Source organism: Cricetulus griseus, chromosome 2, assembly GCF_003668045.3.
Source record: "Cricetulus griseus strain 17A/GY chromosome 2, alternate assembly CriGri-PICRH-1.0, whole genome shotgun sequence".
Classification (NCBI taxonomy): domain Eukaryota; kingdom Metazoa; phylum Chordata; class Mammalia; order Rodentia; family Cricetidae; genus Cricetulus; species Cricetulus griseus.
In genome coordinates, this window is record NC_048595.1 from 329,664,354 (window position 1) to 329,677,038 (window position 12,685).

A 12,685-nucleotide genomic window follows, 5' to 3' on the forward strand; every position below is an offset into this window, starting at 1 on the left:
GAAAATTTCCCATGGTACTGCAGCAGGACTTTCTTCTGCTCTCCTTAATCTCCCCACAAGCTATGCCGCAATCAAATAAAACATCAAGCTAAAAGACAGGCGGGTTGAGCATGGGGACCGAAGGAGCCACCTACAGATGGACATGCAGTGGTGGTGCAGCTTGTTCCTGCAGCCATCTTCACACACAGTCAGGCTTTCCTCATCCAGCATGCCCAACAAGCAGATGGGGCACATTTGCTCCTCTTCATCCTTTATGCTGCAAGGGAGGGAAGCGAAACACTGAGCACCGAGTCTACAACTCCTCTGGACAATGCACATATCAACCAGAGATCCATTTTTGACAGCACCATCTGATAACCGCAGGACAGTTAGTTATTTCTCTGTGGTGATGTACTGTTTATGATGTGACGAAGCTTGCCTGGAAATCAGAGTACAATGTTAGCCACAGCCATAGAGGCCAGGCAGTGGTGGTGCACACCTTCAATCCCAGCACTCAGAAGACAGAGGCAGATGATCTCTGGGAATTCAAGGCCAGCCTGGGCTACAAGAGAGTGAATCCGTCTAAAAGAAAAACAGAGCTCACGCCTTTGATTCCAGCACTTGGGATAACACACCTTTAATCACAGCACTAGGGAGGTGGAGACAGGAGTGATATGGCTAGGCAGAGAGAGAAATATAAGGCAGGAGGAGACAGGAAGGCATGGCAGACTCATTGAGTCTGAGCAGCAGTGCAGTTTGGAGCAGTCTGAGGTTTGGTGGATTGCCCCTTCGGTCTGAGCACTGGTAGAGGTGAGAACTCTCTAGTGGCTGGCTGCTTTGCTTCTCTGAGCTTCAGGCAAGCTTTACTAGATCATAAACAAAATATCACCACATTTCTCCTATCCATATACAGTAATTTAGAAGCAGATCCATAGAATCATATTCACAGAGTGTGGTATGAGTTAGGCTGTACTTACTGTAAATGCAATTCAATGAAGGAACTACAACCCGTGTGTGTGTGTGTGTGTGTGTGTGTGTGTGTGTGTGTAAAGTACAAGATACACATATATGTCATTATACTTGGTTCTAATCCATCCTTCTCCTACCTCTCCACCTAGTGCATTTTTTTATTAAGCATTTTTCAAAATGTTAGTGGGCTGACTGAGCATGCTTGCTAGTCTTTCTTTATGTGTTTTATCTATACAGTAAGGTTCTAGGATCATCTTTGCACTTTGAGTTTTTAAAAAGGTTGTGTATTTTCAATTTGCTTAAATTTTTTTTCCCCCCGAGACAGGGTTTCTCTGTGTAGCTTTGGAGCCTATCATGACACTCGTTCTGTAGACCAGGCTGGCCTTGAACTCACAGAGATCCGCCTGCCTCTGCCTCCTGAGTGCTGGGATTAAAGGCATGCGCCACCAACGCCTGGCTTGCTTTAATTTTCTTATTTTGAATTTTTATTGCAACTGTTCAAGTGTCTTGCCTGTATGTATGCATGTGTGCCATGTGCATGTCTCGAGCCTGTGGAGGCCAGAAGGTGTCAGGTCCTCTAGAATTGGAGTTATGGGTGCTTGTGAACTGTCATGTGCATGCTGGGAACTGAACCTAGGTCCTCTGGAATAGCAGTTGGTATTAACTGTTGGGACACCTCTCCAGTCCCTATCTCTATTTTCCATTCTTGGGAAATACCAATTGAAGTTTTCATAAAATTAGATTCCCAGATAAATATCTTTAATGGTTTTCTTTTTATTGATTTTAGTTTTTCCATAAAAATATGTGATTATATGGAAAAAAAACTTATATATTACAATCTGACAAACTTTTGTGCCCACACTGCTGATATATCAACGCACCTGGAAACCTCAAATTCTGGACCATATTAAGAAAGTATCTTTGATCATCTTAGGAACTTCAGATTTAAGCTTGAGCTATCTAGCTTTAAATATTTATTCTCTTCAACATAAAACACAGTAAGTAAACAACAACAGTAAGTTGGTTTCAGAAGCTCAACACTTCTTCCTTCCTTCCCCCCAACCCCCATTTATTTATAAGAGACAAAGGGAAACAGAAAGAAACCTGAGTCAGGAATCAACATACCCAAATTCTAGTTATACTATTACCTCTCTGGCTTCATCTATTTCTAAGTAAGCCAGAAGCTCTTTAGTTTCACAAATAACTTGAAACTTTAGGATTTTAAAGTCAGTCCACTGAATCCAAACTTTAAAAAATTCAAATATTTCTGTTTTCCAAAGATGAAAAACAGTTTTCCTCTTCACCCAGTGGCCACAGCACCAGTTCACTGTGCTCTGTTTTCTGTGGCGGTTACAACACTAAGAGACTGGTGGGATGAAGATGACACTTGACAGCCAGTGCTTCTCAAACCAGGGTGCCCAGGACCACAGATGCCCTTTCTCCTTCCCGAAGTAACTGAACCATCTCATTTTAACATAGAAAGGTAGTGTCACAGAATAATGCTACACAGTGCATAATACTCTCCATGTAATACTAGAGGCTCGGAAACACCCACATTTATTATTTCAGGCTGCACTGTATCCTGCAGAGCTTATCTTTACCATCTTTCTAGCAACTGGGCAATGTAAAGTTTGTGAAGCAGTGTGGACTTTAAGTAGCAACCATGAGTAACAGCTCCTGCACAGTCCACTATGACTGACCAGTCTACTTAGTGAGAACATGCTTATCTTTTCCCACGTAAAAGTTATCTGAACAAAACTATGAATGAAGTCCTGATGTTACACAACCAAAAAATCCTGCACGTGAAAGTGATTGTGGAAAGCCACTTTGCCTCTTATAATTGATTTCCAGAAGAATTACAGATGCTTCCCTCTATTTCACACTGCCTTAGCTTCATTATCTGGACAGCAGTGATAAAAATCTACCTGACAAGGCTTTTGTAAGAACAAATGAAACAATGCTAAGGCATTGTGTGACATAGCAGCCACTCATTCGTCTGCTACCTGCTTTCTCACAAGACAGGGCACTTGTTAATGTGTCATTTTCAACGTATAGTGTGGAGAGCAAAAAGTCTTCAAGTGACCTTTAATAACCTTTAGCTTCTTGTGAATATGAGAAATCAACACTCAATAGTTACATCATTGTTTAGCAATTTGGTAAGTAAAATAAAAAATTATTCCTAAAATTCAAACACACCACTAGATCGATGCTTAGTTTTGTGTCAAGTACTAACCTGTTTTCTGAACTAGATGTAGACGTGCTAGATGATGACAATGTATGAGAATTTGACATGCGTGAAACAAACTTCTGGATGGTGTTACGAGATGGAGCTTTGATCCTTGAGCTACGCCTACTGTGATATTTCTGGAACAAACTCTCAACCTAACATTGGAAAAACAGAGCGTCAATGACATTGATGCCATAATTATGCATATGAAGAGGTGAATTATTTATCTTTACTTACATAAATTTTGCATAAAGCTGATTTTAAGAGCTTCAAATGTAAGACTGAAGTTTACTAAGGACAATGCTTTTTACAGCAGGGCCAGTGTTTACTCAAGTCCTTTACAGTTTAGAAACCAACAAATAAAAACCCAAACCACTTATCACTCAATAAATCACCGAAGAACTTTAAAGGTGTATTACATTCCCATGTCCAACATGGCCACTGTCTACTTGAATTCAGTGCTCTTGGAAAAACGTCAAGATGTACTATACAAGTTTATTGCCAATTTACACTAGAGTTGCATATTAAAAAATTACCTCAAAATTTTTTAAAGTTTTTCTCCATAACATCGGGTCAGAGGGTTCTAGTTGGAACACTCGGAGCATAACAAACAAGAGGTGAATACAAAATGTTCCACGCCCACAGCTGCAGTTCTGGTGAACAGGAAGAAAGCCCATGGGTTAATAAATTGGGGCAGTTCAATCAGAACATCTATACCTATGCCACTTGGGCATTTCTAAGTCTATTTTATTAAAGTGTCTATTAATATTCTTCATTATCCTCACATACAGATATAGATGTTTCTATGTATTAATCTATTTTCAGTGAATTTATTCAACACATTAAATTTATTTTGTTCAAGGTATTGTTACAGTAAAAACACCATACATAGTCTAGATGCATTTCAAACTCACTTTATAAAATTGAGAGCCAGGCATATACATGCCTGTAATTTTAGCACTTGCAGACAGAAGGATCACTATGAATTCAGGGCTACAAATTTGAAGTAAGCTGGATGTCATAGTGAGACCCTGTTGCAAAGTGAAAACAAAGCTGGAGGTGCACCCCTTTAATCCGAGCACTCGGGAGGCTGAGGCAGGTGGACCTCTGAGATTAAGGCCAGGACAGCCCGGGGCTACACAGAGAAACCCTGTCTCCAAAAACCACATACATACAGAAACAAAACAAAACACCAAAGGGAAGACTAGAAGAACCCTTCCTGTGCATTCAGTTTCTAACCACAAAAAGAAACAAAATGATTTAATAGTACACAGACTTAAAATGGTACCATATACTAATAAAATATAAGACAGTATCAAATACTACCTGTGGCCCAATGAACACCCGGTACTTATTGTCTGGACTGTCTCCTCCAATCAGGAAAGAATTGGGTCCTATCTGCTGCAGGAGGTACAGCCTGGCCCTCATTACTTTGTTCACACGGCGGTTTGTCTCCTCTGGGCTATATGGTGAGAAGCCATCTGGTGACGGTGCTCTTCGAGGTGGTGTGATTCTGCCGCTCTGAAACTTTACAACATTGTTTTTGATTAGGTAAACTTCTCACTTCGTGATAAGAAATTAATATCCAATAAAAGCTCATACCAGAAAGTCATGTGGCAGATTATATTCCCAGAAAAAAAAAGCTCCATGTATGAAGTATAATGAAAAGCAAAATGCTGTTATGTGACACATTCATTTTAGAAGAACTTCTGAAATCTCAGACATTCCTAGAAGTGATGATAAATCTCTGCCCAAGAGACAACAACGGTCATTTTTACAAACTACTCCATAAACTTGGGTCTTTTAAAGTACCATGCAAACCAAACTTAAAGGCATTAACAGTGACCACCATAAGCAGGCAAAGTGCCGTTTCTAGCAGCAAATGTAAACATGAAATCTCCTACTTAAGGCTCTGCAGAGCATTCTCTAGGATGGGATTCACAAACACCACCATGGACTCCTCCCCAGCTACTCTGTGTAGACTCTTCCTCCTTTAAAACTCCCTACTAGAGGCTGACCAAAACCTTCTGTGATCAGAGTCATAAACATCATGCTCACCACACTACTCATTTCCCCCAGAAACTGGTCTTGTCATCAACACCCAGCAGGAATTACGATTGGTGGAGACACCTGGACTGAATAAATGGCAGCAAAACAATGCAGCATCCCAGAACCCTTTGGTGTGTAAACTGTGCAGCTGCTGTGGCAAACAGTACAGCAGCTTCCGAAAATGTTAAACTTTCCACCCAGGAACCCCACCCCTAGTTATGCACTCAAGAGAAATTAGGACGTATCTACACTCAAACCTGTATGTGAATGCTCACACCAGTATTACTGGTAGTAGCCCAAAGGGAGATGCAGCCCATGTGATGAATGCATAAACAAAGTATGATATACAATCGCACAGAAGAATACTCAACAATTGAAAATGGAGCACTGATACGTGCTGTGACAGGACCCAAGTCAAAGGTGCCTGCAACAGAAAACTATCCATAAAAGGAAAACACAGACAAAATAGGCCAGTGGTTGCCTAGGGTTAATGAAGAGATTGTTGTTAACAGAAACTGTACATAAACTACAGTTTACTTGAGCAAGGAAATGAAATGGGCTGCACTCAAAACCTTGAGTTTCAGAGAGTTGATTTAGCAATGTCCAGACAGCTTTTATAGGCTGAACACAAAGCAAGGTGAAGCAACTGCTGGACTGGCTACCATGAGTTTTTGCCATATTGGGGTACGTGCAATGAGCACATCCTGGTTATGTAATGAACAGTCTGTCTGTGACTGACTAAAGTTCAGTCTGATTTCCAAGTCTAGAAACAACTTCAGGTTAATGGTGTCTAGCTCATCCTTGCTGTGCTATAAAATAAAAATGGGGTGGTTTGGGAGAGGAGATGGGAAGATTCGATTCTGCTTATATTTATTCACAGTCCCCCTTTCATGAGGCTTGGAGGCCTCATGAAATCAAGATGCAAATGGGGACTTAAGAAGAGCTGGAAAGCCAGCAGCTTCTGCTTCAATCCAGCAGCCACGCCAGGAGGTAGATGCCAACAGCCCCAACTGTTTGAGCTTTGCAAATGAAGCCATGCATGAACAGAAGCAAGGCTGGCTTGAGCACAGGCTATCAGGAGCAGGGACAAGCTCCTGCCCCTGACTCTCAAATGTCTGAGCTAGTCACAGTGCTGGGGATAAAAGCGTGCTTCAACAACCATGCTCCCTGCCACTCATTCACTCACTCTTCAAACTCGCCAAGTGTTCATGTGCACATCCACCACGTTTTTACCACCTGGTCTTTACTGTCCTTGTGCACATCTCTTTGATGTCAGATTTAACACAAGAAGCTGTATTTGGTGTGCTGATTAAAGTACACATATGAAAAAGAATCTGGCTACCAGAGGAAGGAGGATTTTAGAGCCTTCCCACAAAATTATGTCAATTTTCTATGATACCCATTACAGGGTCCCAAATATGAGCCCAAAGCTCAAAGAGCAGATTGTTTCTTTAGATCTATTTTCTTTTATTTCATGTGTGCAAGTGTTTAGCTACATGCATGCTTGTATGTTCAATGTCCACGAAACCACAAGAGGGCATCAGATTCCCCAGCACTGGAGCTACACTGTGAGCCACCTTGTGGGCACAGGGGATGGAACCTTGGTCCCCTGGAAGAGCACAAGTGCTCCTAACTGCTGAGCCATCTCTCCAGCCTCATGGAAGCAGTGGTGATGTGAATATCAAAGAGAAGCATCTGCTTTTTCCAGCTGGCATAATAAATCCCCACGGTACACTTCATACTCGGAATGGATCTTATGAATAATAATAATTTGGAAAATATTAGTTTACTAAGTCACACAGATATAACTAGTTATATAATGTTAAAAAACATTTTATATCATCAGTCTTGGAAGTCTAAATACCAAGAAATGGTAAAGCATAGTGGAAATAGTTTCTTTTTTTTTCTTTAAAGATTTATTTATTATATATATTATACATGTGCTTACATGCCAGAAGAGGGCACCAGACTCATTATAGATGGTTGTAAACCACCATGTGGTTGCTGGGAATTGAACTCAGGACCCCTGGAAGAGCAGCCAGTGCTCTTAACCTCTGAGCTATCTTTCCAACCAGTGGAAATAATTTCTAAAACTTTAATTTTTGCTTTGGCACCTGGAGCCTTGTCAGTGGTAAAAACACTTTACTGTCCTTGATAAGGCAGTGTCATTTGGTTAACTTCAGTGACAATGTCGACTATACATATGTCTGAACAACCAGACTCTGTTGACCATTCCTTCAATGAGTAATTTTGTGTCATGAAGACAGGATGGTTGGTTCAGCTTGCAACTCCAACAGCTGCATAAGGCTTTTCCTTGAGATGGTGACCATATTTTAGTGTGGCAGAAGTGCTTTACACTAAAGTGTCCCATTTCATCACACATCACAGAATATTTTACAGGGTTAAGATTTAAACAGTAATTTCTCTGACAAAGGCATTCTTAAAACTAACTAGCCCTTTTCTTTCATGGACAATATATAGCAATGAAGAGCAAAACTTCTCTAAGACAGAGTAAACACAGGGAGGACAACAGGTATGAAAATGCCATATCAGGGGAAACCCCAATTCTAATGCTGCAGTCTAGGGTTAGCTAGGGCGAGAGCACCAGCAACTTCAGCAATCACCAGAGGCCTGAGCCAGAGAGACAACACATTGGTTTTAGTACAAAACTAGCTTTGGCCTGACAGAGACCAGATCACACTTTGAAAACCATGGTTTATTGCATAGCTGGGCAACCCTTCCTGTGTCATGAGTGAGTCAAAAAACAAAACAAAACAAACAAACAAACAAACAGACAGACACCAACAAACTGGGTTCAAATCTTAACTTACAGGCACCGGGGAGACTCGTTTCCGTCTCACTCCTGGGGATTCCGGCTTCACTGAGCGCCCTGATGGGGAGCTGCCAGGAGATGGGCTGCGGCGGCCTTTGGAGGCTGGTGAAGCAGAGCTTGCTTGGCCCTCTCCCTGAGGCTCAGCTGCCAAGTTACTTATTTCAGATCCGTCTCCTTTAATAGGGATTGGTTTTACCACCTGAATCAAAAAAAGTTCAATATTTTGATTACTTAAAAATACACAAAGTACACTTGAACATCACAGTGCGGGAAATAAATCTGAGTGATTATACATTAGTAATACAACTATACCAGATAACAGGTCCCATTTTGTTTGAGATTACTTTGTTACTAATGTTGGGAGTTACAAATGTCATTATTTGTGGTTTACACTAATTAAAGTACTGTACAAAATTTTAGAAAAACTACTAGTTACTATTTATTGTAATCTCTAGCTTATCTATTATTCAGAATTAGCATGAATTAGGAGCTGAATGTAAAAAAATTAGCACTTCAATAAATGTTCAATGCAATTGAAGAACTCCTTTCTATTTGTTTTGAAAAAAATGTAGGTCATAAAAACAGCAATAATGGGTATTAATTTAAGTAGTCAAATATAGTTTAATGCCATTAAACTATCATTAAAATGTTATTTTACAATAATTTTAGGGAAGGGCCAGGAGCACAGCTCAGCAGCACAGGGATTGCTCAGCATGCATGGGGCCCTCCGTTCAAATATCAGTAGTAAGAGGCAAAAAAAAAAAAAAAAAAAAAAAAAAAAAAAAAAGATTAAGGGGCTGGAAAAAGCCAGGGATGCTTCAAGCTTAAAGACCAATTTCTTAAATTGGAAACATGTAATTTACACAACCTGCTGCTGCTACTGCCAGGTTTAAATATAGGCCTCTCAGACTGAATCCTCAGTACAGTTGAAGCCTCCTGGCATTCCCTCACCTTCTCCTATGTACGGCCAATTTCACCAGCAGGAAACTCATCCACCTTAAGTTTTGGTTAAAGTTCTACTGTTCATAAAACCTCAGCTAAAATAGCCTATATTCTTTAAAAGTTTCTGTAGTTTAAAAAAAGATTTATTTTTATTATTTTTAACTATGGGGAATGTGTGCACATGGGTGCAGGTGCCTGAGGGTAATAGAGGCAGTGATCTCCCTGGAGCTGGAGTTACAGGCAGTTATAAGCCACCTAATGTGGCTGCTGGGAGCCAAACTCAGTTCCTTCAAAAGAACAGTGTGTGCTCTTAACAGCTGAGCCATCTCTCCAACCCCTACAATCTTCTAAGAAGCTGCATGTATTTATTTGTACGTAGGTATGCATGTAGGTCAGAGAATGACTTGTGTGAGTTGGTTCTTTCCTTCCACTGTGGGTCCTGAGGGCCAACCGCTGACGACCTGACCTGGAGTAAGCTCCCAGTCTACATTTTCATCTCGCTGATTCTGTGTTGTTCTTCTACTCACTTCACACATCTGGCACCTACTCATTAAGTGCTTTGCATTATTTTACACATCACTTAACTTATTGTGTATAAGCCTTAATTTCCTATCTGGAGCTACTTGTTTTTTATTTGCTGTTTCGAGAAGGTTTGAAGGCAATTTAATAAAAAATAAAAATAAACAAAATTAGACCTCCCAAGTAGACAGTAAACTTCTTAAGGTTAATTTGAAATCTGTGAGCAATAAAATTCAGGAAGGGCAATTATACTTAAGGATTACATGTTATGTTTCTTATACATCTCTTCTCTCTTCCCTACTGCCCTACATACACAGGAAGGTATTTATGTATTTGCTGCAAAGTAGACAGTGAGAAAAATTTTGTTTTAAATGATCTAACATTAGTGTGGTTGTCTTTGATACAGGACACCACAGAATAACTCCAGCTCCAGGAGCTTGGAGAGCAGAATGCTATAACTTTGGATGGTTTTCATTGCTCAGGAGTGCTTTACAAACTGAGTAGAAACATGCCCTTTTTATTTTTTAATTTTTTTTTTTTTTTTTTGGTTTTTCGAGACAGGGTGTCTCTGTGTAGTTTTTGAGCCTATCCTGGCACTCGATCTGGAGACCAGGCTGGCCTCCAACTCACAGAGATCCGCCTGCTTCTGCCTCCCGAGTGCTGGGATTAAAGGTGTGCACCACCAATGCCCGGCAACATGCCCCTTTTTATAACTTATTTATTTTTATGTACAATGGTGTGTGGCCTGCATGTATGTCAGTATAAGGGCATTGGATCCCCTGCAACAGGAGTTACAGACAGCTGTGAGCTGCCATGTGAGTGCTAGGAATTGAACCTGAGTTCTCTGGAAGAGCAGTCAGTGCTCTTAGCCATCTCTCCAGGTTGAAATATGCCCCCTCCTAACTGCCACCTTTACAAGCTGTTCCAGTGAAACATTCTAAGTCCATGACTTCTCCATCTTTTGCAATGAATAAAATGGTGAAGAATCCCATCAGAAACCTCAAGTGCAGGAAAGATGCAGAAGCTTAGCTGGGCATAATGGTAGCAAACAAGGATGGCAGGGAGGGGACAACGAGATTTTTCCTGTGGCATTTGCACAACAGACAACAGCACAATAGAGGAGTCCAAAGCCTCTGGGCTATTGAGAAACTGAAATAGAGGCCATTAGCTGCAAGGCCTCCAACAGCACTAGGACAGTGGTGACTACACTGGCCCAAAGGCAGCCACTACTCACACATAATTATCAAGCACCAGAAGATGGCTAATGTGACTGACAACTAAACTAAAACTTTGGTGGGGTCATCGAGATGCTTTAGTGGTTAGTAGCACTGGCGGTTGCTATTCCAGAGGACCTAGGTTGTGAATCCCAGCATCCACATGGTGGCTCAGTCATCTGCAAATTCAGTCCTAGGGGATCCAAGGCCTTCTTCCAACTTTGTGGGCACTAGGTATGTACATGACGCAAGGATAACATGCAGGCAAGACACCAATATACATAAAACAAAATTTCAAAGTTTAAACTTTTACTCTCCTGTTTAGTTTAATCAAACTTATGTAGGCCTGTGGGATGAAGATGAAAGCTAGAAGATCATGTGACTGGGTTTAATCAGGTCCTAGCTGGAGTGTAATGAGTCTTATCATTGCTATCTCTACTTCAAAAGAAAAACTATAAACAAAATTCGATCAACAGACTGGAAGCAGGCACTTCTTCCTGTGTATGAATGCAGAAGCAAATTTCACAATACCATCCTTAGCTGTTTCAGCACAAAAATCATAGCACAGTATACATACAGTGTCCTTGTCTTTCTTAAGCTAGTTATTCTTTTGACAAACTCCATCAACTCTATCTTTAACTCCTAGGTCTACTTAATCTAATTGTTTCCTGCTTCCCTGAAAAGAGTTCTGGAAATAAGATTCTGAGGCCTTGTAAGAGCTAAAGCATCACAAATAAATTAGAATTTTCATTCAGAAAGCAGGTTATAAAGCTGAGGGGGCAGACACTGACATTAGAGGGCAGTATTGCTTTAAGCACTCCAGCAAACACATTCCCACAGTAGTTTAAGTTGCTTAATGAGCAGGGTTAATTGACTTCAGTAAATAGGAAGTGACTTCTGGGTGGGTTCCTGACTTCCTCTGTGCTCCCCTCAAGAGCAGTGCCCACAGCACTCACCACAGGGCCTCTCCTGCTTCTCCTTTCCAACCACTCATGCTTCCAGGCAGGCATACAGGTGGCCTTTAGTTTCTCCCTGATCATTCGCTCCTCTGGGCGATCGTCCATCTTGTGCAATCCTTTGAGGGTTTCTTTGTTCTCCATCTCTCGGCTAAAATCAAGGGAGAAATAAGACAAAGAGAAAAGTCAGATAAAAAAATAATTTCCAAGGACAAGTGAACAGTGTGGTTGTTTTACACTCTAGTTATAGGTACCAGAAAGGACAGGTGAAAAAATCCACAAAAGATTGAGAAACTATGTACACGATCATTACTGTGTTTAACGTGGATACTGCTGAATGTCTTCTGCTAACATCATCAATTTTAATAGTATCCTTTAAAAAGATGTTCTACTTAGAGGTTGTAGGCTTACTAATAATATCAATGCAGGTCCTTTCTCAGCACTACCAAAACAAACCCAAAACATTAACCACTGCTTTAACAGAGACTGCCCACCGTATCAATATTATAATACTCAAGAAACAAATATTTAGGCTGTATCTTATTACCCGTATTCTAGGATTTCTAATTATTCGTGTTAACACACAAAGAACCAGGAGGTGTGCTTATTTTCTACAACAAGCTAAGTAAAGGTTGAACAAACTACATAAAATTTAACCAGAACATATTCTGAAATAACTTTTCATTGCCTGAATGCTCAAGTCTGTATGTTCCTTGAACAAGAAAACAGTGATGATGCACTTGGAATACTTCATAACCACAGAGTGAAAATGACCTGCCACAAACATTTTGACCACCAGAATTAAGATCATCTTTAAGCTAGGAGCTTCTGCGAACTAATTTGACAACGTCTAACAGGTGAAGCAGCACTCTCTGGAAGACCACTGATTTTAAAAACGTGCTCATCTCGATGTACATGCTTGTACACATGCACACTGTATAGATTTTAAAGACATGTTCTTAGGGAAGACCAAGTACCTCTGTTGTGGGAGAAGTAC

General features: G+C 40.6%; 1 protein-coding gene across 1 annotated transcript in view; it reads right to left on the reverse strand.

The window, feature by feature from the left end:
• The window catches only part of Map3k1 (mitogen-activated protein kinase kinase kinase 1), a gene marked incomplete at its 5' end in the record, with an annotated part of 61,100 nt that overhangs the window by 16,398 nt on the left and 32,017 nt on the right, over positions 1-12,685 (reverse strand). Inside the window, 6 exon segments of the mRNA XM_035438784.1 lie at positions 135-256; positions 3,182-3,330; positions 3,712-3,828; positions 4,502-4,702; positions 8,056-8,256; positions 11,689-11,839. Coding sequence (XP_035294675.1) covers positions 135-256; positions 3,182-3,330; positions 3,712-3,828; positions 4,502-4,702; positions 8,056-8,256; positions 11,689-11,839 — 941 coding nt within the window.